The 26978-nt window shown below is 46.9% G+C and overlaps 2 protein-coding genes across 5 annotated transcripts in view; one reads left to right on the top strand and one right to left on the bottom strand.

Annotated features, from left to right (window-relative positions):
- emsy (EMSY transcriptional repressor, BRCA2 interacting) overlaps nt 1-13017 on the bottom strand; it is a 14779-nt gene extending 1762 nt beyond the window's left edge. The window contains exons 1-19 of the mRNA XM_088441595.1: nt 12976-13017; nt 8085-8193; nt 7795-7894; nt 7561-7635; nt 7317-7492; nt 5844-5999; nt 5495-5769; nt 5117-5336; nt 4827-5039; nt 4078-4227; nt 3786-3959; nt 3394-3530; nt 3021-3194; nt 2746-2938; nt 2499-2669; nt 2296-2439; nt 2092-2222; nt 803-1231; nt 116-436 (exon numbers count right to left, since the gene is read on the bottom strand). Coding sequence (XP_088297721.1) covers nt 116-436; nt 803-1231; nt 2092-2222; nt 2296-2439; nt 2499-2669; nt 2746-2938; nt 3021-3194; nt 3394-3530; nt 3786-3959; nt 4078-4227; nt 4827-5039; nt 5117-5336; nt 5495-5769; nt 5844-5999; nt 7317-7492; nt 7561-7635; nt 7795-7894; nt 8085-8190 — 3345 coding nt within the window. The 5' untranslated portion in view covers nt 8191-8193; nt 12976-13017. The remainder of the gene's footprint in view (nt 1-115; nt 437-802; nt 1232-2091; nt 2223-2295; nt 2440-2498; nt 2670-2745; nt 2939-3020; nt 3195-3393; nt 3531-3785; nt 3960-4077; nt 4228-4826; nt 5040-5116; nt 5337-5494; nt 5770-5843; nt 6000-7316; nt 7493-7560; nt 7636-7794; nt 7895-8084; nt 8194-12975) is intronic.
- Nucleotides 6669-26978, top strand: arhgef12b (Rho guanine nucleotide exchange factor 12b). 4 transcript variants are annotated; one of them, XM_088441591.1, is made up of 37 exons: nt 6669-6748; nt 7341-7512; nt 10071-10244; nt 13703-13794; nt 14703-14801; nt 14868-14917; nt 15083-15140; nt 15219-15418; nt 15789-15893; nt 17077-17175; nt 17234-17344; nt 17427-17525; nt 17958-18000; nt 18144-18249; nt 18337-18474; nt 18915-18947; nt 19018-19132; nt 19207-19312; nt 19412-19621; nt 19693-19846; nt 20365-20519; nt 20655-20801; nt 21252-21337; nt 21897-22022; nt 22097-22211; nt 22788-22888; nt 22963-23040; nt 23124-23199; nt 23887-24054; nt 24127-24214; nt 24277-24357; nt 24680-24753; nt 24832-25065; nt 25129-25266; nt 25823-25998; nt 26357-26411; nt 26471-26978. In XM_088441591.1, exons 3-36 carry the CDS (start codon nt 10213-10215, stop codon nt 26402-26404), a joined length of 3741 nt encoding a protein of 1246 aa, XP_088297717.1. In that variant the 5' UTR covers nt 6669-6748; nt 7341-7512; nt 10071-10212; the 3' UTR covers nt 26405-26411; nt 26471-26978. The 4 variants fall into 4 exon arrangements, with proteins under 4 accessions (XP_088297717.1, XP_088297720.1, XP_088297718.1 ...); XM_088441592.1 differs by having other exon boundaries at nt 6711-6748; nt 7338-7512; XM_088441593.1 differs by lacking the exon at nt 6669-6748 and adding an exon at nt 6780-6798.

Genomic DNA, 26978 nt, shown 5'->3' with positions numbered 1-26978 from the left:
TGCTAATTTTTGAATGGTGTTAACATATTATTAATAAATGATAAAACGGCATCACAAACCGTGTGTGAAATGTGAAAAATGAAACAGAGGGTCTTGGAAAGGAGCGCCTACATACCTGGATGACCTCCAGGCGCTCTTTGGCAAAGTGCTGGGCGGCGGCCCGTTTAGCCTCCAGGGCCGGCGCCAGGGGGGGCCGGTCTGCGGACGAGTCCACCAGCACGGGCTCGGTGCCGGGGTCGATTTGGGCCTCCATCATGGAGATTTTGAGAATGTCCGACACGGACGCCTCCTCCTCGTCTCCCGCCGCGGCCGACGAGCCCGACTCGCCCTCGCTGCCGGGTCCGGGCGCGCGGGCGGCCTGCTGCTGCTGCGGGTGGTGGTGGGCGGCTCCGAAGGTGATTTTGGTGACGGTGGCGCTCTGCGTGATGATTGGCTGCTACTCTCCAACACGGGACAACACACAGTCACTTTTGTATTACATTTTCATGAACAAAATCTAATAAAATTGAAACTAAATATTATTGTTTTTATCATTTATATATTTTTGTTTTATTTTGCACATTGACAAAACGTTGAATTAGCTTAATTTAGTTTGGAAATTGGAACATGAAACAACTTCTTGCTAAACGCTGTTTTTGTGACTTGGCCTTTCCTTGTTAAGTTTTATATGGACTGCTATCAGTGAGCAGCAATGCCTGGCACTGTTGAGGATAGTCGAGTGAAGAAATATCTTTCGCATCATTGAAGACAGGTCGCGAAGTAGCACATTTTTAGCCAATTGCCGATGTGCGCTAGGACTGACCTGTGCTGGTGAGGCCTTGTCGGCGGCGGCGACGGGGTGGTGCGCCTGCAGCGGCGGGGGGTGCGACATGGGCGCGTGCAGCGGCCTGTGGTGCGAGGTGGGCGCCTGCTGCAGCTTGGGCAGCTGAGGCGTGACGGGGGAGGGCGAGGCGCCCTGAGGCTTGGCCGGACTCTGCTCTCGCAGTTTGGGGAGCTTCTTGGCCGGCGAGGACGAGGAGGCGGAAGGAGGAGGCTGGCTCAGCTGAGGTTTACTGTGCAGTTGAGGAGGGGGAGGAGCTTGAGCCACGCCCTGCTCCGGTTGGCCGGCGACGGCTTGCTTGGGGGCGTCCGCCTGGCTGCCGGAGCGGTAGAACAAGCCAGTCTGAGGGTCCAGCGTGTCGCCTTCCGGCTCGCTCACCTCCAACGCCGACTCGCTTTTACCATCCGAAGGCTGCCACGCAAAAGATCACGTTGACGGCTGCTTCAAAACGAAACGGGCCGACTACCCGACGACCTCGGCGTGCCGACCGGTCGTTCAAAACAAATCAAATCTTTGCAATTCAAGCGAGGAACTTGTGCAGTAAATTGACCTGGGTGGGACTACTTTGCACAAAATCAAAGTCAAACTTAAAACAAATAAAACTGATAAATAATGGATGACACCCTTGCAACTACTAGTAACACAAACGCATATGGCAAGAATGAATGTCCTTATAACATTATTCATTGCGCCACGCAATGCATTACGACAACCAGAACAATGTCCAGTATTTACTGTTGAACCCAAATAGCAGGAAATTGGTACCAGGCCAGCCTGTCATTAGAGAAAGTCCGCATATAAATGACACCTACTGAAAAGGATTGGGTGGAAACAAATGCTATTTTATGGACTATAAATATTTTTAATTAATAGGCCAAAAACAAAAACAAAAAACAGAGTTGGGTCCTGCAATTTGATATTGATGGGTGTCATTGGTGTTGGTAATTGAAGGTTTCAAATATTCCTGGAAAAATTGCCTTTTTGGGGGGGCTTTGGCCTTTTATACTGTACAGTAAATTCCACGCAATCATTCACTGAAACCAATGGCGAATTGTATTTGTATTTGCTCACTTTCTAGCGTGCTTCCAAAGTATGATCTCTGTGACGCCGTAGTGCGCGTGCTGCATTCGCATAACACCAGTAAACGGCAACTCTAAATAGACACCCTGCGTCGATAAACCTACGAGCATACCTACAGTTGCCTTTTTCAATATTGTGGCCATTTGTCTAACTTCTTTCCCAAGCGTGACGGTGGCAAGAGTTCTCCTCACCCTGACGTTGACGTGCGTCACCGGGGTTACGGGCGGGGCGGCTGCAGCCACCCGGCCGAGGCTTTTGCAAGGATCGGAGGGAGCCGCGGGTACGTCGTCCTCCATAAAAGCATCCGCCTTGCTCGCGATACCTGCGAGGAAAACGGCGACCGCGTCGTTAGGAGAGGGAAGCGATGCGGGATGGCGGCCGGGAGGGGGGCGTACTCATCAGCGGGGCATCTGCGCCCGATTGGGCCTCGGGGCCGGGCGTCGCGCTCTTTTTCTCCTGGCCCAGCTGGATGGGCACGGCCATCTGGCTCAGGTCGATGTGGCCGTGCTGCCGGGCCTTGGGCTCGCCTTTCTCCTTCACTAAACGCGGACGGTTGTGAGGTTTCTTTCACACGCCGTTTCCACGACAGCACACTTACCTGAGGTCTGCTGCAGCTCCAGCAGAGCTTTGATGGTGGAGGCGGCCGACTGAGATTCGGCGGGCGTCACCTCTTGGTAGATGACAGCGGGCGCGGACTCCACCGCCACCTCCTGCTCCGTCCACTCTTGCTCTCGGGAGGCCAGCGCGTGCAGCACGGCCTGCGCCTCAGCTAGGGGGACCAAGGAAAAGACTAAAGGGCGGGCCGTTATAAAGACCGCCTTTTTTGCCACTTGCTTCCTCTCTACCGTGTGACGTTTCCCCGGCCGAGGCGGCGCTTTCCACGGCGGCGACGCACTCGTCCTTGGCCGCGGCCTCCTGAGCGGTCATAGGGCCGGCGTCGGCCGAGCGGGCGACCTGCTGCAGGGTCTCGCTGACCAGCTGCCGGGTCTGTTCGCTCACCGCGGCCGTTTGGAACACCGGCTTGGGCTTGATCAGCACCTGCGTGCAGCGCGGACGGACGAATGTGCGTGACGGCGGCGCCCGCTGACCTGGGCGAGGGCAAACGGTGACGGGATCCGACCTGAGTCTTGCCCTGCTGGCCGTACACGATCTTGGTGGGGATGATCTTGGTGGCGGCTGAAGGGGTGCCGGCGCTCAGGCCTTTCGGCTGCGTGACGATCATCTTGGTGATGGGCCTGCCGGCGGTGATGATGGCCGGTTTGCTCCCGGGGACGGCCTGCAGGCTCTTCTCGCCCTGCGGCCGGCGGACAAAGTCGGTTATAACGATGCCTCGTCAAAGCTCATGCGACCCTCATGTTAAACGTGCATGATTCATTTAGGTCCGCGCTCACAACGGAATTGAATTACAAGTCATTCAACAATTGACTTCAGGCCTGGATTTTTGCTCCTTAACAGGTTCCACACGGTTATGCAACAATGCGCGTTGGACTGACCGCGGCGTTCAGCAGCGTGGTGACCACGTTCTTGCCAGGAACCCCTTGGATGGTGGCCCCTTTGCCGCTGGTTTTCTGCACCACGATCACATTGGGTTTGGAAGACATGGGGATGGTGGTGATCTTTGTGGTGGTACCTGTGGAAGCGATGCAAAGGTGGACATGCTTTTATAGAATATTTGTAAACGACATCATTTATTTTTATTGAGTTGATATTTCTTTTTACAGCATCAGACTGTTTCAGTTGCTCAAAAAAGTTGCTTGTTTGAGTTTTTTTGTTAATCTTAAAAGGGTTACAATTGTAGCTATACTTATTCAAATTTTATGGTAACGGTCTCATTCATAGTCACGTCGGCGAGTGTATTCTTTCTCTCGGGGCTGACAAAACGTACCGGAAACAATGTTGCTGCTGATGATCTTCCCCCCCAGCGTGGCCAAAGACTTGGGCACCACCGTGATGATGCTGCCGCTGGTGGTCTTGACGTAGGTGGCGCCGCCGGCCGAGGCTGAAAGGCGGGCGCCGAGGTTTGGCGTGACGGTGGGCCGCGTGTAGGTGGCCTGGCTGGCTGTAAGCACAAAGCTGCACCTTCAGTACGGAGGATTTTCCTAAAGCTTGGATCCGGCCGGGGCACAAATTCTTTTCAACTTTACGTCGGCTGCATTTTCCTCAGACGGACTGGCTACCTGTGGGCTGAGTGAGCAGCTTGGTGGTCATGATGGCGCCGTTGCTGCTGACCACCATGATAGGGGAGGAGCTGCTGCTGGACAGGGCCACCGACGACGGCTTGGGCAGGATTTTGCTGGGCTGGACCTGCTGCGTGATGATCTTCACCCCTATGCAGACAAGATGAAAAGCACCGATGTCACTTTGCTGGAATGGATGCATAAGTGGATAAATAACATGAAACGTTTCAATGAATTCTGGAGATCTGAAACCAAAATGAAATGACAGAACTTTAGGATTTATTTTTATTTTTTTTTTACGGAAAAAGAATATTAAAGGGGAACCCAACCCAAAATACTGTATTTTAATTCACAATAAGTTGTATGAAGCCTCAAACACAGTACTCAGGTTTATATTTGTTTTGAGAAATCTGAATTCAGCAGCAAAATCTTAAGGAGCAGCCATTTTGTCCCTTTTTGTCCACTGAGAATGACATCAGTTTGCTAAGGTAATGACACAACTCATAAAACAGCTGAGCCGTGATTTGTCAATATGACATTTCCATGTTTTTGAATACAGGAATAGAAATTAGAACTTGTGATAGAATTGTTTCATGAAATAATGGGAAAAAATTATCAGATGAATTAACAAATGAAATATTGGTTAGCTGACATTGAAGAGAGGTCAACTACACTCATATTTTAAATGGTCATTTGGAAACGTGAAAGCATTCGCACAATGCAAAATACCTTTACGATATGCTTCTTACCGGACTCCTGTTTGATCTGAATGGTGGGCTTGGGGCCCGGAGAGGTGGCGGCGACGGCCTGGCCCACTCCAGACGCTCCGACGGCGGCCGCCTGCAGCTGCTTGGGCGACTGCTGCTTGGGGAACTGGCTGAGGATCTGTGTGGATGAGCCCACCAGGGTCTTGGGTGAGGGCAGCCTGGCCGAGGCCACCTTCACTCCGGCCGAGGCGGAGCCTGAAGGGCAAAACGATCAAACGGCGGTTATTTTCACCGCGGTATGGAGCGCGCAGCTTTGCGCCGGCGCCACTCACAGGCGGAGGCGGTGGACATGACGGCCGAGGGTGCCGAGGACACCACGGCAGTGACGGCGGGGGGGCTGGACGTGACTGGCGGAAAGACCAGCGTCTGCTTTGGGGTGGGCGTGGTCAGGATGGCGCTGGAAGCCAGCTTGGACACGCCGGCATTGTTGTGGGACTTGGACAGGATATTGGGAACAAAGTTGGAGCTGGGCGACGTGGTCACGATGATCACCTGCCAATGAATAGGTTCACCGTGACATGATTGTTAGAATACTGCACCAACACAACAGTAGTTTCCCAACCCAAAACGCTCCATAGAATTTTTGACACGTATGCCCATTGGCATGAGCACTAACTTATTATTGTGATTGCATTGCCGGGGGGGCCCACCTTCTGCGTGGCGGTGCTGGTGGTCTGAATGGTGGGCTTTGTGAAGGTTATCTTGACGGGCGACAGGTGCGGCGGCAGCGAGTTGGCGATGCTCTGCATGATGTTGCTCATTTTGGGGCTGCCGCTCACCACCGGCCCCGCCCCCGCCGCCACCATGTGCTTGGCCACAGGCGACGAGACCTTTGCCACCTCTTTCAGCAGCACCGGTGACGAGCCCGACGAATTGGTGCGCCGCCGCTTGCGCGGCTTCTCGTCTTCGTCGGAGCAGCTCACGCCTGCAACAAGAAAAAGACGGCGCTTTTAACCGAGAGGTTTGACGGAGCACTTGAACCGGCGAAACCGGACCGACTTTTGACGTAGACTGTGCTCCCGCTGGGCAGCACCACAACGCTGGACGAGGGGCTAGGTGGGCGCGGGGACTTGGCGGCCATTCCCGTGGCACCGCCGCTTGCCGCGCAGCTGGTGGAGGTGCCCGTTGTGCTCGTGTAGGAGTAACACACTACCACTGTGAGGAGGAGAGTCTTGTCACTCGCGCATAGTAATAATACAAGTTCGAAAGATCAACATTCACCGCTACATGGCAGTCATGGATTAGTCGCGCCAGCACGCCATGTTGCCCGGGGGTCCCCAACTTTTTTTACCGGTCGCTTGAGAGCTTTATTGTTTATCGTGGATCGGAAATGAGTCATGATTAAAACAGCGACAAGATTGCCTTTTATTGCATTTGTACGGCAATTTTCATGGTAATGCTCTGATCATCTTGAGCGATAGGAAAAAGGCATCCCGATAATGTGGCAAGCGTATTGTTTGCGCAGAAAGAGTCACGCATGCTGGGCTGTAAGATGGAGCTTGTCAAGTCATTTGGCTACACTTTGTTTATAGATTTGCACTCTTACACCGGGCTAGGCCTAGAGATATTGCTTCTAACGGAATTCTAAAATGTGCCCTTGCTCTTAAAAGTGTGTCGGCTATTGTTGGGCTGGCAGTGAATGAGTTAACATGGCCCGGTTTGACCTGTCTATATGTACCAGTGTGACTTTTGTCTGCTTTTGTGGATGGTGCAGAAATTTCTGGTGAAGTGGTCTTTGTTGTGGCGCAATAGCAAACGTATGTCACAAGCACATACAAAGATCACAGAGTTTTGTTCCAGGTGATGTCACATAGGGATAGGCAGCCCTCCTTGTGTGCTTTCTGCTGCTGCTTCACAGTTAAGAATCACAAGGGGGGTTAACTGAGTGGAGTTTACGGCATGTGGTAAGCTTTCATCTATTCTTTTATTCCTAGCCTATTTAGGTGGCAGCACTGTGAGTTCACAATGATTTACAAGCATTAAATCCTCTCATGGGTCTTTAAACTGCATCATTTAGGCCTTTGAGTAAATATTGTTTCGATTTTGCATGTTATTTACACTATTATTGTCTGATATTCAGAATGTTAAAGAATATCGGTACATGGGGGGGAAATGATAATAATCTGACGGAAAACAATAATCTGACGGATGATATGAATTTAAAAACACAAATTCTTAATTTAAGTTCCATGGGGACCTGTGCATGTTTTTGTTTAACATTTGGGATTTTGCAAAACTGCATTTGCTGTCGAAAACATCTACTTTTAAGATATTAAAACATGCTGCTGAGCCTGGACGCTCCCTAAACTAGAATTATTACGCAAGGGTGTCTGCTGTCTAAAATGGAATAAAAAATAAGTAATAAACGCAAGATGTATTGAATTGATTGCACTGAGGCAACGTCCTGGTGCAGCGGTTGGGCCAGCATGTGAATGTAGGAGGCCGCTTGTCCACGAGGCGGCGCCAACCCACCTTCCTTGTTCCCCGTCTCAGCAGGCAAGAGCATGGAGGCATTATTAGTGGCGGCGGCGCTGGCCACCGCGTTGGCCGTGGCAGTGAAGGCAGTCTGCGGGACCAGCCTAGGCATCAGCGGGACCAGCCGGCGCCCCTCGATGGACCACTCGGAGGAGCTGTTCTGACCCGCCATGCTGCGGAGAGGCCCCTAAAGGTGACTTTTCCGGCCGGCGGCCCCTTCCCCAAATAGTTAGTCACTCACTGGTACGCGATGGTGCAGAGGCGCTCATCGTTGACGGCCCGCCGCACTTCGGCGCGGTGCCGCTCGGTGGAGATGCTGAGGAGAGAAAAGCAATTGATGTGTTCAGCAGTTTGCCTTTTCTGATAACGCTTGGCACTGAAAAAGTTAATATCAAGCTAGAAGAGGAAATTGTGGATTTTTGGCTATGTAAAGTACTTGGTAGAAGGTTTGTGCGGAGCCGCAGGGTGGACTTACCCGAGGATTTTGGTGAGCTCTGCCAGCAGATCCTTCTTGTCCTTGGTCAGGTCTCCTTGAGCCCGCAGGGCACTGATGACGCCGGCGTACGCCTCCAGCTCTGAGAAGAAAAGGACAACACGTTTATTTAAACTGGGACCTATGAATCCTAAAGCGCCAACAATTGAGATGCGTTTTACTACATAAAGAGTTTTAATTGTTGCCAAACTTCATTTGAATATTAGAAAAAAAAACAAGACCGTGACATTTTGACTGATATCTTTTACAAAGGAAGTCAATTTAAAGCCTACCCAGTTTGCGCAATATCCTTTTGCACTCATCCCTGCCCAGATCAAGGATGGTGGGCCAGACCACCGGCATGGTCCCAGCCAACACTGGTTTCTCCAGCTGAATCATGAGCTAAAAAGGGAATAGTAAATGTTAGCAATGTTAGCTTCCAGCTATCCAGCTATCCATGTACTGTAGCCTTCAACCACTCCAAACCAATTATCAGCCCAATACCCCGCCTTGTTTCATTCATGGTATCAGTACTCTCCGCAATAGCAGATATTGGTAGTACAGATCCCTATTAAGATGCCATTTCTCCAAGTGTAAAGAAACTGAACAAGACAACAGAAAATTGAAATATCATCCATGATCACAGTTTCCATTAAGATTACATGGTTTTTCTTTACAACTGGCTTTCTGGAAAGTTTATGTATCTCAAGTGCGGCACAGCGGAAGACTGGTTAGCACATCCGTTTCACATGTGGAGGGCACGGGTTCGATTCTGGATCTGGCCTTCCAATTGTGGAGTTTGCATGTTCTCCCAGTGCCAGCGTGGGTTTTCTCCATTCCCAAACTCTAAACGACACTCAAAAATTGCCCCTAGCTATGTTTGTGAGTGTTAATGGCTGTTTGTCTCTATGGGATCTGCAATATAATGCCCTAAGACATAACATCGGCTCGTGTCGCTCAAAACCCGCAAGCCAGGTCTCGTATCTCAAGGCCGGACTTTGCATAGATACATTTGGATGGCTGGCTGGACATTTTGCATCTTTGTGCGGATGGTCACCTTCCTTGGTTTGAATTCAAGACAGCCCTGATTACTAATGTGAAGTGACACAACTAATAAGGAAAGCGTTTCGTTGTGCCAACAACAAACTCTTGAGAGAATAACGGGAAATGGCTGTGGACGATGGGTGTTTATATGCAGTCAATTCCCAGCCAAAAGAATTTTGTGGGTTCCGCAAATGACAATGCATCAATTGCGGAATTTACGTGGCGTTACATCTTTATGTGCAAATGGATACACGTTATCTTAGATTGTTAGTCTGCTTAAATGGATGATTTCTTACCTTCCGTTAGCAGGACAAACTCAAGGCCTCGGCAGCGTTAAAAACACACCAAGCCAAACACGCATAGCTGACAGTTACATTTTATCCACGCCACTGTATCGCGATGTTATACTTAAGCGAAGCGAATCAAGAAAAACACAACAAAAACGAGTTTAAAAGGTAAATGTTGTGCCTATGTTTACGTTGTCTGCTAGCTAAGATTAGCCCAAATAGATGGAGCGCACTTCTTCTTTGTGGGATTTTTTCCCCCACTTAACGAGTCGTTTTCGTCCTTGTTATACTAAAGTGCTGACCTCTAGCGACGATAAATTACAGCGACGTCTCAAATCAAACAATCACTTAGTGCACTGTTCAAATACACGTGTACGTGGGCAAAAAACACACATAAACTACTTGTATTGTGCTCCCCAAGCTGTAATGTTGATTGTTTTCAAATTCAATTTGGTCTCCTAACATCCATGAGTTAAAAAAAACACGTATTTTCACCTCGTATTCTGTAGTTTTGTCAGCACGTAGAGAGGATTACGATGAGCATTGAACGCAGCATTTTTTCCCTGCCCTAGGAAAGAGGGCAGAGGCAAAAGCATTTCCTTCAATTTTACATCCATGTGAACTTTGATTGAAAAAAAAAAAAACAATTGCTGCCCGCCGAACTAGCGAGGGACGACCCTTAATCGTATGCGACGAGACGCGACGGGACGTACATTATAATACTTGGGGATTTTTAAACCGACCGAAGTTTGACACAACTCTCCCCTCACCCCTTCATCCATGACGGAACACTTTCCCACGGAAAATAAAAAGAAACGACCGTCTTGGAATCGGAAGGAAAGTACAAACCACGGTCGTGTTTAGGGGCTTTTTTTTTTGCGGAACGAATGGTTGGAAATGGAATATCCTCTAAGGAAAAAACCTGTGCAGCAGTGATTTTTTTTTCAGGAAACACTCCCCAGAAAGAAGATAACGGACTCTCGTTCGATGCTTCAACAAATCAGAAGATACAAATGTTGTAATTACACCCAAACTACGTTGTAAACATGTTATTTGGGTGAACAAGTTGGACAACAGCCAGTGAAGCCCAATGAGTGGGACACAGACAACGCTCGCCGATAGGTAAGCTCCGCTTTTGCCATCATTGCATGATGATGAGCTAACTTTGGGAGGGGGGGCACTTTTAAGTTAAAATAAATGGCTGAAGTCTTGTGTCGACTTCTCAATGTGCACGCCGACCGCACGAGAAAATCGAGGCTAACTTTATTAAGTGCCAATGCACTATAAAGTTGCTATTAGTGTTGATTAGATTGGCAGGTACATTTATTTTTGTAAAGCTAGTTTGGAATACTTTCATGTATTTGCCATTTTTTCACGCCTAGAACTGGGGTATCAAAAATATTTTGACTGCGGTATAGTTTCTGTTAGAGCCTGTATGACAGAAGTCAAATACATTTGAAGTCTGTTCGTCACACACAAACCGAGTTTTGAAATCAGAAAAGTTGAAGAAAACTTTGCAAATTTGGTATTTTAGTCAGAAACTTGGATGTCAAATTAGCATTCCGCAGGGCCACGTAAAATGATGTGGCGGGCCGGATCTGGCCCCAAGGCCTTGAGTTTGACACTTAAAATAACAACTTGAATATCAACAGATTGATTCATTCAAAGTCCAATGTTGATTTCAAAAAATTAATCGTCAGACTAAAAACACAATCGAATGATGTGTTTTGGGCAATTTCATAAAATCAAGCTTAAGATTTGCCACCAGCCCACATAGCCCTGATAGGAAGTATCAGGTGATTGCTTGACATGTATTGAACATTGGCGTGTAGACGTTATAGCCATTGCATATGTCAAAAGCCTAAAAGGCTCATTTATCTCTTCTTTTCACACACATTCACCGGAATCAGGAGTTTTCCCTGCAGGGGGATGGGGGGCGAATCATAAATGGCTGTGATAAAGCATCAAACCAATGTCACGTTTGATTTCCTGACCTTCTGAAACAATGGGACGCTTTTTCCTCTAAACTCACATGAAAAACAACATAGGGCCAAATTAATGGAGTGGAATCATGTCATCAAGCGGAAATAGGACCAAAACGTTCTCCGGAACACACTTAGTGAATGTTTGAGCATCCCGGTGCCGTAAAAGCTAGTCATAAGTTGATCGTGAACTTTATGAGCAAAAAGACAAAACAGCAGTTGTCTTTTTCAATTTTAGGCGGAGGTTTAGCTATGTGTTGGCATTATTATTAGCATAGAGGGTTGCAAAGATGTTAGCCGGTGGTTGTTGATCATTGAACTATTAGCTAGTCTTGTTAGCACAGTATCATTTTTTAGGCAAACACTGACTAGCGAAGGTGACGCATTAGGTGCGAGTTAGCATTTTTCATAACATATCGGCAACTTTCGGTAGATTGTTAGTGACTGTTATCCCCGATAAAAAAAATTGGAGGCATTTGAGGTTCTTTTAGCCCCGATAAAAAAAATTGGGAGGCATTTGAGCTTCTTTTATGCAAGTTAGCATGAGATTAACACAAATGCTAGTGAGACAATTGAGTTTCTTACGCAAGTTAGCATGAGATTAGCGCACATTGTTAGCTTTTTAGCTCTAGTTGTGTGAAAAGGAATTGGACTTAATCGTAAAGAGATGTATTTTTGTATGACATTAAAGAGAACAACCAGGACAAATTTGGATCACTTCTTTTTTTGGGGGGTTAGTACTTGCAGTTCCATTTCCTGTTTTATGCTCATCCTGAGTTTGCGTCGGCGAAAGAAAAGCTGCGAATGAATTAATTTGTTGGTAAACATGGATAACAGTAAAAGTGTGTATCCATGAAGTAATTGGTTTCTTAACCCCAACCCTCTGCATGCATTTCACGCATTCGTCTTTTTTTCCACCCTCATCTTGCTGAAGTTTGGCCTCATTTGTCTTCTATTATCTGAAGCAGGAAGCGCAGGAAAAGGTTGAGTTGCCCGGCAACGGCTCTGCCAACTTTTTTTTTTTTTTTTCCTGTTTTTTTGCTTTCCAAGGGTTTCTCAGAGGAAAGAATTCACTCCGGGATCACTGGTCGTTTGCTAACATCTGTGCAGTGGTGGGACGTAACCAAGTACAAATCCTTGTTTTTCACTGGACTTAATTAAATTCTCTCATTTACTTGCTCATTTAGATTTTTGATTTGTACGTAGGTTATCTGTTCTTTCTACTTGTTTTTTTTTCTTAGATCATTGACAGGAAAAAGGTTTTTACGTTTACACTGCCCCCCCCCCCCCAGCTTGGTCTCTTATCATTGCAACAACAACACTGGGCTACGCCATGTAACTGACAAGATTTAGAGTCGGTGGCAGCAATTCTAAAAATAGTTTTGGGGAGGAGAAGAAAATAAACATAAGTGCTCAGTCCAGCCTTCTTCTTCTAATCTGATGGATGGCTAGAGTAGGATATTACGCAATCTTACTGGAAATATGACAGTGTGTCAAGTACAAGTAGGTTCAAAATGAAACAAAAAGGACATCAGCTAACTACAAATCATAATTCCTATAATATGTATTATTATTTATAAAAATGTTAGAAGTATACCTTCTTGTTAACCTTAACCAAAGAAAAAAGCAACATAAATCACCTTTCAACAATTAACTACTTTTTCCAGCGTCCATACAGGTCAGTCTGAAACTGAAAAACACCAACTATAAATAATAATTATTTATAAAAATTGTATAGGTATACCTAAAACTGTCCTAACCACAGAAAAAAGCAACAAAAATCATCTTTCAACTACTTAACTACTTTATACAGCATACAAACAAGTTACAGGTTAGTCTAAAACTGAAAAAAAAAAGTGTCTAGCTCGTACCTGCCAAACAAACGTGTAGCTTGTAGATACATGAATTTCTGCGCGCGCAGATTTCTACAAACAGATGTGAGTGGGTCTGCGTTTGTTGGTGCTCTTTGCAAGCGGCCCTGTCGGGAAGGACCGATGTCACCTTCAAACAATGTCTGCCGGATGCTGGCTTTTCCTGGCCCATGCGTGGCTGCGACTCGTTTCATGCCTAAACAAAGAGAATGCGCAGCTAAGTGGAGCGGCCGGCGGAGCTCAAAGAGCCGCATGCTCTTTCTCCTCAAAGACACTCGCGCGCCTCCTTGTCCCTCATTCGGGAGGCTCGGGCCGAGCCCCGCTTTTCCGGGAATGGGCCCCTGCAGGCCCGTGACGTGGCGGCCATTGGAAGAAAGCACGAAGCCCCCCCCACCCGACACTACAGTCTGAACAAACATCCTCTTCCTCAATATGCTCAAGCTACCTACTTGTAGCATCCACACACACACTCCTCTCTCTCCAACACACCTTATTTAAACGATCATCTCATCAGAAAGCTAAACAGGAGCTTGAAAATCACCATCATTTGAATCAGGTGTGTTTGAGAGAGAAACATCAAAAACATGCAGAATACGGAATTTGACACCTAGTTCAGACCTTGCCGTAGCGCTCGGAAGAGTTTGCGGTATTTTCTCCTCTAGATTGACAAGGAAAAAGTCAACTGTTGAGACGTTTCTTTTATGCGTTATTACTGTTGTTTCCTCAGGACTCCGAGCATCCTCAACAAGGAGCCTCCAGAGCTAAAGCCGAAGACCGACAAATGCTCTGTCACCCTCAAACCAGAGTTCGATCCCACCGGTGAGGAACCCAGATAGTCATTTTTTTTTATGCTTAAAGGTCACGGGGCGAAAATTCAAAAGGTATTTTTGAGAAGCTCCTTGATGAAGCATAACTTGAGTAAATCACATGATGAATGTCTCCTCTGCGCTTTGCATTGCATCTTGGGGTATTTTCTGGAGCTTTGCGACATTTGTATGATAGCACCCTCTGTTGGTGACTTTTTTAGGCGCACGCCGGCTTCTGCTTCTCAAAATGTCCTCTTCAAATTAAAAACATTTTGCGTCATTTAGTGCACAGGAAATTGTGCATTATCTCTATGGTGTAAGTTGCTTTCTAGCTATGCTAACATCCCTCCGGTAGCCCTAGCGCTGGATAGAGGAAACTGCACCTGCCAGCCACAACTAGTTAGTATTTTTGCAATGGCTTATTCTCTCAATTTTCGATTCATCAATAAATAGGATATATTACAAATCAGTTTTTTTCCAAAATGACTGTTTATGAACCAATTATGCACTTATTCTCAGTTTTTTTTTTCGCTAGCGTTGTTGAGAGAGACTGGAAGAAGAGTTGATAATTGGTAACTGATGAATTTGATTTCCTGACAACGTCTGACATTTTTCCGGGGATTCCACGGGATTGATGAAATTTGGAGGAAAACGGTTTTATTAGAAGATAATAGGTGTTCATGTAAACATCTGACATTGTTTGGGGAGGAAGATTCTTACATAGAGTTGTTGCTACTTTTCAAAAGCCGTTTCTGTTATGGACCTTTGATCCTTGGCTTCCTGTGTGGACGATGTCTCCCAGGCCTGCGAACAAATGTCAAACATGAGCGCGATTGTGATCAGCATAAAAATCACTACCGTCTTTCTCCATGATCATAATCAGGATTAGGAGTGTCTGCTGCGTGTGCGCGTTCTTGACAGGTCTCGTCCAGCGGTGCGTGATAATCCAGCGAGATGAAAACGGTTTTGGTTTGACGGTGAGCGGAGACAACCCCGTGTTTGTGCAGCTGGTGAAGGAAGGTGAGCGAGTCCGCGCGCCGCGCACGCACACGCAAGAGTGACGCTGCTGTGTTTGCGGCTTGGTAGATGGGGCGGCGATGCGAGCGGGCGTCCAAACCGGCGATAGAATCATTAAGGTGATTCTTTTATCTTCCTCTCAGGTTTTTATTTTCAAAATGGTGCATATACGCTGTCATTTCACTGACTTGTGTATAATTTATATATACAGGTCAGAGGTCGCTACACGTTCGAAAATTGACACTTTTTTTTCCCATCAATCCTCAATTTTTTTTCCTTTTTAGGTCAACGGGACCTTGGTAACACATTCAAACCACACAGAAGTTGTAAAGCTGATCAAATGTGAGTATGCACGTGTTTGTCTCACGCAAATAACCGCCATTTTCATGTCTGAAATATTTGTACATTCGGCGCAACTAGCCGGCTCCTACGTAGCGCTCACAGTGCTGGGCAGACCACCGGGTCTTCCTCAGATTCAGATGGAGGAAGACCACCGAGACACGCTGGATGAGGGACAAGAGGGCGACAGCGACCAATCCGTGCAGAATTCGCCCGTCGGCGAGCGGCGTGACAGCGGCGCCAGTCCTGAGGCGCACGCGCACACCTCTCTGCTTGATGGGGTAAGCGGATGATCAGTAATAAAAACCAAGTAGTAGCTGCCCTTGAGTGTTAGCCCACTTGACAAGTTTTAGCATTATGCTAACACATAATGCTAAACCGTATATACCGGCTAAGGTAAGGGCTTCGCAAACGGGTGTAGGTGAGATTTGAACGGACTTTCTGGAGGCGCCAGCAAATCTCAATTCAACACTGTGACAGGAACAGTACATTTCTTTTCAAATTAAAAGCAAATCAATTGGAACATGAAGCAAGTTGCAGGTAGCGGCAAATCACAATTCATCGCTCTGACAAACAGGACACTTTTCAAACTAAGAACAACTCATTTGGAACATGAATATTGGAATTGGGAATCTATATTTTGTTGTCCAGGATGGCTCCACGGGCAGCAGGAAGACTGAAACGGAAGCGGGGGACGGACCCGTGTCGTCTTTGGGGGATGACGTTAGCGACAGGCTTGCTAGCAACAGCTCTTTGGTGAGTTCATTAGTATGGATCTATTTTTTTTTTTTAAATGGGCCTGCTAAAAATATACAGAAATTTGTCCCAAGGTTGAAAGTACTAGTTTGTGCCCCCCCTCCCCCCTTACAAATGCCACTATTGGCTTCCTAGTAGTACACAATAAATCCTTACAGGGAAACATTGGAAAATTAACCGCAGTAGTTGAGTGCTACATTTCAACTTGTAAAATTTTACAGTCACTCTTGAGTACGCAGCTGTCAACTGGTGCATGTTTTAGTCCGAAAGCAAAGAAGAAAAAAAAAGACCTTTCAAGGGCTCGTCATGGAAAAACCTTCCAAATGCGTACTTTTGTATTTAACCCACTGTAAAATTTAGTTTGTATTGAACCATCTTTAAAATTTAGTTTGTTAATATCCAATTTATTCAATGACTGATTGCGAAACATTTGCTGCATCGATCAACTCAAATCAAATGAAACCGTTTTTTTTTTTTTTTTTTTTGAACAATGTGGTCATCAAGGCTCGCTTCTTTAAATAGCCGGCAAACACTCCTGCCTTGAAAAGTCCCCCGGAATTCCCCCTGCCAGACTAAACAATCAATTGGGCTTAATTGTTGCGCCTTGGCCTGTCTGTGTTTAGAATAGCCAAGCGGCGGCCGCCGCCGCCCCGACCGCGCCCCGTAATGACCCCCCGTGACAACTCTACGAAACGGAACCACGCTTTCAAAACTCCTAGAGAAATGAGTATTAGCTAATTCCAGCGCAAACTATTATCTTACATTTTAACCACATTTTTTTTCTGTAACACAATTATGAAGTCCAACAGCAAAATTGTTTTAAACAAGCCAAAGTCAAATATATATTAGTATATTTAGCATTTTGACTCACCGTTCAAGGCCCACAGAATATTGTGTGCTATGTCTATGCTGCCATTGAAAGATTGACTTCCATTCTTCAGTTAGACTTGCATGTAGGTAACAGCTGTGTTGTATGTGTGGCAACACTGCCATCCAATGGTCACAGTTATTACTACAGAATTTGATGTTAAATGTTCTATTGTAGGATATTTCACTCAACGATACAAGAATACGTTATGCTAAGCGATGTGTTAGCGTGCAAGCTAATTAGCGAAGCAGCGAGCTTGAGTTGTTTTGAAAGATTATTTTTTTTGGAATGATTATTTGCGCGTCGACCACCCAGGATGGAAGCAGCCAGTACACGGCGGGCGGGCCGCCGTACCTCCTCAACCCGCAGATCATCGGCGCCGAAGACGACTACTTTGATTGGCAGCAGGAGCAGGTAGCCGAGCCCGTCGGCGTTTTGCCCTGACCTTTTGGCGAGCGCGCCTTTGTTTCAGAGCAACGGGCCTTGCAGCTGCTTCCAGAGCATGGACTCGCTCAAGTGCCGGCCCGCCCACCTGGCCGTCTTTCTCCATCACGTGGTTTCGCAGTTTGACCCCGCCCCCCTGGTACCCACGCCACGATGGACCGCTTTACAGGATGCGCCCGGTTCACGCCCCCCCCCGCTCATTATTTTGGCTTCGTTCGCAGTTGTGTTTCTTGTACGCCGACATCCACAAACAAACCAGCTCCAAAGAAAGCCGACGGTTCTTCATGGAATTTCACTCGCTTTTCGTGGAGCGGACGGCGGTAGGTATTGAGTCGGAGTATCTTTTATAAAATGCGCTATAATAGCTGCTCTCTATTAATTTCTTATGGAGTTGTTACCTTGTATGAAATATGCTTACTAATGCTACCTTGCCTAAATTTTGTTTTTCAACTTTTCACCTGTAATGCTGTTCATGGTTTCTTTTTTTGTTGTTGTCTTTGTTTTTTTTTTAATTATTTAATTTTTGTTTTATTTGATGAATAAGAGTCATTTATTTATGTTTTTAATTGTCATGTATCTTTTCATTTGTAATTTGTACATTTGTTCTGGTGTAAATTTCACCTTGAAATATATTATTCTGAAATAACTTATCTATATTACGGAATAAATATGTTCTGCAAAAATGATTTCCATATTTATTTTGAAATGCCGATTGTTACCATTTCTGAGCCTCTGTGTGCTTGCTTTTGTAGAATTTGAAAGTGCCCGTGCCAGATGCAGTGGCTGCTGAACTGGGTAAGCTTTTTGCTGCTGAATCTTGCACAATTGTAATATTTGGAGAAAGCAACTGCTCTAAAAACTGAGGTGACGTTAGTTGTCAGTGATAGGATGAAATAGCGCCCTCTACTGACCTGTGGCGGTGTCCGCGTTGTACGCAGAGAAACGCAGGCTGGAGTTGATCCCGGAGGACGTGTGCAAGCAGTACACGCAAAGTTTACAGGACTCGCTGATGCCGGACCTGCACAAGAATCTGGAGGACTTCAGGTGAGCGGCGCAAAGCGCCCCTCAGCCCCTAAAATATCAAACAGAAGGAACAAGAAAGATGTAATGGGGCATGTGGCGCTTTGGCAGACAGAAGCGCAGCATGGGGCTAACCCTGGCCGAGGACGAGCTGTCCAGGCTGGACGCCGATTCGGGCAAAGAGACGCCGGCCTGGGAGAAGGAATGCGCCTGCGCCGAACACATCCTCGTCAAGATCGAAGATATCCTGTGAGATACGCACACACACAAAATTGTAGTCATGAACATTTTGGGGTAAAAAATGGGCGGCTCGGTGACGCAGTGGTTAGCACGTCTGGCTCACAGTTAAGGGACCCGAGTTAGATTCCAGCTGGCTCCCGCCTTCCTGTGTGGAGTTTGCATCTTCTCCCCGAGCCCGCGTGGGCTTCCTCCCGCACTCCGGAAACATGCATGGCAGGTGTGTTGGGCATACTAAATTGTCCTCGATTGGCTGCGGGAATACTTGTTAGTCTCCGAGCCCTGCGATTGGCTGGCAAGCGGTTCAGGGTGTCCGCCGCCTACTGAGGATAAGCGGCTACAGAAAATGGATGGATGGAGGGATGGGTCAAAGTTAGGCCATTGCCCATGTTAATATGGAAGTCAAAATACTTGTCAAGTTGACGACGCTCATGCCAAGTTTCCTGTTCCAGATTAACATCGCAACCCTCGGAGGAGGACAAAAGGTAGGACTTTTTCGCCACTCGTACCGCGTGGAAAGCATTTGTCAACTTTTTTTCCCGTTTTGTGCACCAGCCAAACCATGCAATACGTCATCCTGACGTACATGAAGCACCTGGGCGTCAAAGTCAAAGAGCCTCGCGGCCTGGAGCACAAACGGGCGCGCATCAATTTCCTGCCCAAGATTAAGGTGCCACACTCACAAATGACTCCCACGTGCGCCAAGCAAAACTCAACTTCTTTCTTTGTTTTCGAAACGTGCAGAAGAGCATCAAGGCCGACAAGGAAGGCGAGGAGAAGGTGAAAAAGCCTCGTTTTCCCAACATCCTGGTGCCGCCCCGCCGGCTGAGCAGAGTGGACTCCACTTCGGGTGGGATGCAAAAATTGCCTCTGAAACGCAAATATTCGGAATATATTATATATATCTTTACGAGAAAAAACAATCCATATTTCAAACGCTTTTTTCCAGCGGGCAAGGCGGCGGAGGCGAGCCGGCAGCGCTCCCCGAAAGCGCTCTCCCCGGCGGCCGCCGCGGGAGCCCCCGAGCTGCCCGACTCGTCCCCTTCGAGGACCCGCGGGAATCCCACGGGCGAGGAGTGCGAGCTTTTCTGCGCCGCGTCCGCGCACGGCTCGCCCACCGCGCCGGCCTCCGACGCTAGCGGCCACGACTCCGACAGCAGTAGGACACAACCTAACGCCTCGGGGATCCTCAAATAGTCACGTGACCCCTTTTTTCCTTTTCCCCTCAAGACATCTCTCCAATGTGTGTCCAACTCCGACCCGGCGAAATTTTGGCATGCGGCGACCACCAAGATGGCGCCTGCAGTCCCACCGCGACACAGTTTGACTTCAATCCTTCCAACCTGGAGCATTTACAGGAGGAGGGCGACCATGACGCCTTCAGGTACAAATGCGGCGCTTTTACTGTCCGTTTTCATCCGAGCAAGTGGACTCGTTTGACGTCCCAGCACAGTGGTACAGCTCCACCTAGTGGATGCATTGTTCAAGCCCAGCCTACTGTAGCTTCTATTCTATGTGCCTTATAATGCGGTGCGTTCTATATATGAAAACACTTTCAAATATGCATTCATTGAGGGTGCACCTTATAATCCAGTGCGCCTTATGGTGTGGAAAATAGTGTTTCATTGAACCAAATTACGCTAGTTCATGGCTAACACCAAGTGCACAGCCCTAGACAGGCTAACGCATATTAGCATTGATCTTAAGGTAATTCTAAACTCAAATATTGTGAAACCAACCATAAATTAGGTTGTTTTTGGTAATGCAAATTTTTTTGTCTAAATTCTAAAGGCTATTGTTGTAGCTAGCAGGTAACGGGAAATACTTGAGACAGGCTAATGTATGTAAACGAGCATTGGCGTCAGTCATTCAACTATACATGGCCATTTGCCTCCTTGACAGGATGGAGGTGACGTGCGCGGCGGCGGACTTTGCAAGCGAGGACGAGCACGCGTGCCAAGCGGCGGGCGGCGACTGGCCGCCCTGGAGCCTGGTCAGCCGCGACGTTCTGGCCGCGCTGGCGCCGCAGGAGATCAAAAGGCAAGAAGTCATCAACGGTGAGCCTTTTCAATACCAAACAATGATGTTTTGATATTTGACGGTCCGATTTTGAACGGTGACTAAGATGATGATGAGCATGGACATCAACGGCGCGCCGAATGAAAAGGTGGAATTTGGTCTTACTTGCGCAGAGCTGTTTTACACGGAGCGGGCCCACTTGCGCATGCTGAAGGTGTTGGACGGCGTCTTCTACCAGCGGCTGAGCCGGGACGCCATCTTGCCGGGGGACGACGTCAAGAGTATCTTCGCCAATCTGGAGGACATCATCCAGCTGCACCGTGAGTTGCTCGTTGGCGGACGGGCGAGCAGCCCGATTGGCTCAACCTTGACAAAATAGCCATTAAATATGTCTTTGAAAAAGATCCGTCATTTAACAATAAACCAGCAATATTGCAAAGTTAGTTCGAAATGTGTGCAGCTGGACTTGACTTGATTTTTCTTGTCACACCAACGGAAGACTTGCATGAAACTTCCAAATGAAAAAGTTTAGATAACCTTGTTTTAAAGAGACGTGCAAATGATATATATGTTTTTATGTGTTTTATTTTTTTATATAAATTAATGGTCACCAGAATGAATAATGGTCACCAGAATGAAACTTTTTTTTTTTTAAGTTGGGATTTTTTGTTTTAGAACGGGTCAATTTGACCCACAGTTGAAAAATAAGAGAAATACGGAAATATGACATTTAATTTGATGTTCTGTCATTTGCTGAATGTTTTCCTCAGTTTCCTTGAGCGAGCAAATGGCCGCCATCCGGAAGAGGAGCGAAACGTCGGTCATCGGTCAAATCGGAGACGATCTCCTGGCTTGGGTATGTAGCATGCACCTGTCCATACCTGTGGCGCTATTTTATACTGATATTGATATAAAATCAGTCCGATAGCAGCTTACCAGTTAAAAATTTTGTATCAGTCATATATTTATTTTACTCAAATGCAGTACAATGTTATGTTTAACCCAACCCAAATGTTTGAAATTAATTGCAACAAACATTGTACATTGATCTGGTACACGAACCAATATCTTAAATATTTTAACCTTGAGTTTTTTTGTTTTTAATCCCCTGCAATTGGACGTGCCACAGCACCACCTTGTGTCCGAAGTGTGCAATTACACTACATTTGAGGACTTGAATGTTGAGAGCGATAATACATCATTTAGATAATCGGCGCTGTATAATGAACATGCAAAAATTTGGTATCAATTTTTTATCCAAGCGTATGATATAGCGGGTGATCGGTATTTGCCGCCGTCTCAAGTAAGACGATGCGAGACTAATCGGCGTACCACGCTGGAATCCATCTGTCTCGGAATGGCTTGATGGTGACACAGAAAGCTCCAGTTTGAGATGTGACGTGCGTTACTTGCAGTTCGGCGGCGAGGAAGAGGAGAAGATGAGACGGGCGGTGGCCACCTTCTGCAGCAACCAACCGTCGGCGCTGGAGCTCATCAAGAGCAAAAAGAAGAAGGACCAGAAGTTCAGCATGTTCATGCAGGTGGCGGACGTCCGGATCGAGCTGGCGCGGCGCGCCGCCGCCGGGTCTGAGTCTTTTGTTGCGTTGGGCCGCAGGAAGCCGAGAGCAACCGGCTGTGTCGCCGCCTGCAGCTCAAAGACATCATCCCTGTGGAAATGCAGCGAGCCACCAAGTACCCGCTTCTCCTGGACAAGATTGCCAAGTACACAGGTGGCCCGCTTCATTCCAAGCCTAATATGTCGGCGTTCTTGCTTGCAAAAAAAAAAAAAAAAAAAAAAAGGGAATAAAAGCACAACTTGATATCAAACTTGCTCAGGACTCAGATAACAACCAATAATGGCTCAGATGTCACATGACCAAACTCAAGAGGCAATTGGTCATTACCTGAAGCTTCATGAAGAACTCTTTGGCTCCTTGGAGATGCAGTGGAAATTTCATACACTTCTGTTGCCAAGAGCACCATCTGGAGGCGTGGTTAAAGTATCGCAAGTGCTTCGTGAAGCTTCAATTCCCCCTCACTACTGCCGTCAGATATCAGGTCCAAATGCGGCATTCTGGCTTGCAGAAAAAGGAGTGAAAGCACAAACTGATATGGAACTTGCTCAGGGCTCAGATAACAACCAATCATGGCTCAGCTGGCCGTCACATGACCAAGCGCTTGATATTTTTGACTTTGACGTTGCAGTCAAGTCTTCATTTAGCACGTGTAACTTGTGAGAATTGACGGCGATCTCATTCCCTCAACTCGCGGGAGATATCCAGCCGCTGATCTTTCGCGTATTGCAGAGGACGAGGAAGAGGCGGACAAGGTGAAGAAAGCGGCGGAATGCTGCCGCCACGTTCTCAAGCACGTCAACCAGGCCGTCAAGGAGGCCGAGAACAAGCAGGTACACGGGACACGCTTCAGCAGCCGGGAGCAAATCTCACGCTTGCTTTTTGTTTTTCCTTTCAACGTGAAAAGCGGCTGCTGGACTATCAGAGAAGGTTGGACATCTCGTCGCTAAAACCCAACGAGAACCCGCTCGTCGCCGAGCTGCGGGTAGGAAAAGCGCGCGGGAAATAACGCGGTCCCACGTTCGGCTTTGGCTTTCCGGGACTGACGAAACGCCGACGCTCTTGCAGAATTTGGACCTGACCAAGAGGAAGATGGTCCACGAGGGACCGCTCTCGTGGAAAGTCAACAAGGACAAAAGAATTGGTACGCGGTAGATTTCTAAAGAAAGCTTCAAATTTACACAAACAGCACACTTGAACTAACGCAGCTTGAAATCCATGTATTCTCCGCCGCTAATATTTTGTCATATTTTACCAAAAATCAGCGACAATACACAACCAAGATAACTGGTCAAACCCTAATATTAAAAAATATATATATTGTAAAAATAGATAAAATACAACGTTAGTAGTTATAATCAAATTACATCAATTATATTTATATCATATTCAATCATAGGAATTCTTTTCTCGGTCAGTAATATTTTAACATTTTGTCAGAATGCCAAATAATGATGATGATAATCAATAACCAATCTATCCCTAATATTTAATTTAAAAAATATAAAAACAAAAAAAAAACTTTTTTCCTTTTTGTTGTAATCAAATTATTTGATCATCTAACAAGCTTGATCAATGTAATTCTTAATATACTTAGCGGCTTATTTCACTGCTATTTTTAAAATTGCCGTTCAATGATCTGTAGATGAGCATTATAAAACTTACCTGAAGAAGCCACAAGATGGCAGCAAAGCGCAGTTAGACATGGCTACGACCTCAAACTCTTAACTCAGCCCAAGCGCGTTCCTTTCGAGCTGATTTCAAAAAGGGGCAAATACAGAAAGAAAAGCTCGTCAGTGTCATCATTTTGCGATTGGGATTTGTTTTTCAGATCTGTACACGCTACTGCTGGAGGACATCCTGGTGCTCCTGCAGAAGCAGGACGAGCGCCTGCTGCTCAAGTTCCACAGCAAGAACGCGCCCGGCGCCGCCGACTCCAAGCTCAGCTTCAGCCCCGTCGTCAAACTCGCCACTGCCCTCGTCAGGCCCGTCGCCACCAGTAATTTGGATTTAGCCCCCCCCACACACACACTTTGTTTGCCTTTTTCCGAGTGTTCTTTTTCCCCCGCAGACAAAAAGTCCTTCTTCGTGCTGTCCATGTCGGAAAACGGGGCGCAGATCTACGAGCTGACGGCTCCGAGCGTGTCCGAGCAGAGGACGTAAGTCGGGGTGGGCGACGGCCCAGCGGCCGGGCGCCTCATCCCGCTTTGGTCCCCCGCAGGTGGCAGTGCCTCATCACGCAGTGCGCGGAATCCATGAAGGCCAGTTTGGGCGCAAGCCACGCCCCCACCGCGCCCACGCAGTGAGTCGCGCCCACTGCTAACGTTTTCACACCTCTGACGCTTGAAAAAAAAAATAAACATTGAGTAAGCCCCAGACAAAAATTTTAGTTTTTAAATAGTTTTTGAATGCTCGTATTTTTCATTTGGAGATTTTTGCATGGGCATTTTTCTTTCCAATTCACATTCTATTTCGATTAGCGGTTTTGTGTTTGATTTTTTTTTTCTTTTCCAGCTTTCTGAGTTACTTGGTTTTTCATTGGTGGACAAAGTTCTTATGTAGTTTATAACGACTTTTTTGAGATGATTTTTGTGTGTTTACACTGAACGTCCCCCCCCCCCCAGAGGCGAGCAGGACGCAATGGAGATCATCAGCTGCGAGATGGACAAGCCGGGCAAAGACGGCGCCGACACATCGGGTACCTGACGGAATTTGCGCTGGTGGCGGATCTCGACACTTTGCAACAGTTAATCAAACGGCGACTTTTTCTGCTCAGAGTCATGTGACATCCCGCCACCCCCCTCAACAAACCCTTTTGACGGCGTCAAGTCGGAGGACGAGGAGGACGAGGAGAAAGAGACAACCTCCGCCCAGGAAGGCCGGGAAAACGAGGAGGGCGAGATGGACGAGGAAGAGCTGGAGGCCTTTTTGGACGCTCGGCTGGAGGACGAGGAGGACCGGGCGGAAGCTCTGTCCTCGTCCTCCAAAGCGGAAGAAGCTCTGAAGACGCGTAAGCGCGCCGTTGGCCGCAAGATTTGTGTGGCGGTGCGTCAAGTTGAATTCTTTGTCATAGTGGTGACGCTGAAGCAGCTCCTCTTCAAGCACATGGTGAAGGAGGACGGCGGCGAGGACAGGAAGCCGCCACCGCCCACCCCACCTCCTACCAATGACGCCGTGTGCCAAAAAGACCACGCCCAGACGCCCCCTAACGGTAAGGACACGCTAGTGTTTTTTGTGGATCGGTTTCGTGAATGACTATTACTGTACCGTATTTTCCACACTACATGACACACTGGATTATAAGGCGCACCTTCAATGAGTTAAAGACAGGTTTGAAAACGGTTTCCATGTATAGGATTCATCGCATTATAAGGCTCATTAGCGGCTGTATTTGCGTTATGCAGCCACTAGATGGAGCTGCGCCAAAGGGAATGGCAACAAAACAAATCAGATAAGTCAGTCAGTTTTCAATCAGAAATGGAAGACTAAAGATGATTTGTGGAAAGTACTATCTGAAGAATGGGGGAACATAAAAAACTCTTGATTACATTCAAAGACTGTTTAGATCAATGCCAAGACCAATCAGGAGTTTTAAAAAATATAATTATGATTCAATAATAAACTTTTGATATATTTTTTTATTCCAAATTCAACCAAAAACCTTAAAAGTGTGGAAAAAGCTCTCGGAAGAAACGTTTGCCTGTTTTGGTCCCAACAAGTTTTGGCCTAAACGTGTGCGAATGCGTGTCGTGATGCTCGTACCGTAGGTGCGGCGGATCCGGGCGGCGGCGAGGAGGAGGACGGGGGCGGGAACAACACATGGGTGGACGACGCCATGGATATGAGCAAGCTCCTGTCGTCGGAGAACGGCGGCCGGCCCAATCTCAGCAGACGCCTCGTGACGCACATGCGCCTCCTGCAGGCTGACCTGGAGTACCTCAAGGTTCAGAAACTGTGGGCGGGGCTTACATAAGATCCAATAAGTGGAAATCGGTATCTGAAAAACACCCACGGCATTGTTTCATAGCCTTAACTTTTTTTTTTAGGCCATTTAACATCATACACAAGCGTACTGCGTTTCCAATAAACCGTACACAAAATACTTCCAATTATCATGGGCAAAATGTCAATGCCTGAGTTGAAATACTTTTGAAATTGAGATCAAATGAGTAAGACGCCATCTACTGGCCCACAGTGGAATTACAATCAAGATCAAATGAAAACGTGAAATTGAACTTCACCCCCGGGATGTGACGTGATGTTTAAGGCACCTAGTGACTTGGAACGTTGTGTCCTTCCAGGAAGTGGAGCTGAAATACAAGGAGCTGCTGAGGACGCCAAGCGACTGAGACAACGGTGCGTCTCCCGTCCACTCCTTTTGTCCCCCCATCGCTAACACCTTGAACGCTTTTCAGATGGACTTCGCTGAAGAATGCATTGCTGATTTTTTTTCTGCGTCCTGAACGCACCGCCACTTTTTGCTGTTGCTGCTGTAGAGCCACTCAACACTGAAAATGACTTTTTTTTTTTTTTTCATTATTTCAACACTGGACACTCACACAAACTGGGTGAATGGGACCCTATGCTAAACGCTTCTCTGGCTTCTAGTACATTACTGCTACATTGTAGTTAAAAAAAAAAAAAAAATGCAAACATTCACATGCTGCAAGACTGCACGTGACAATTTGTCCAGTTAATAGAAAATATGATGTACAAAGAAATCAACACAGGATTGTTAAGTCTTATTTGTAAAATTAACTTATGATGGAAATGTTTTTCTATCTTGTATTCACATTGTAACACACAAAAAGACACTAATGTACTCACGTGCTATTAATCTTTTTTTTTTAATGATGTGATATTTATTTTTGTGTATGCGCCATGTGCATCATTTTCTGTTCAATAAATGTTTTTTTCCTGGTT

The sequence above is a fragment of the Hippichthys cyanospilos genome, chromosome 18 (genome assembly GCF_059441005.1).
Source record: "Hippichthys cyanospilos isolate Australia breed blue-spotted pipefish chromosome 18, RoL_Hcya_1.0, whole genome shotgun sequence".
Taxonomy (NCBI): domain Eukaryota; kingdom Metazoa; phylum Chordata; class Actinopteri; order Syngnathiformes; family Syngnathidae; genus Hippichthys; species Hippichthys cyanospilos.
Note: the sequence above shows the minus strand (reverse complement) of the source record. Positions and strands in the feature narration are given on the sequence as shown.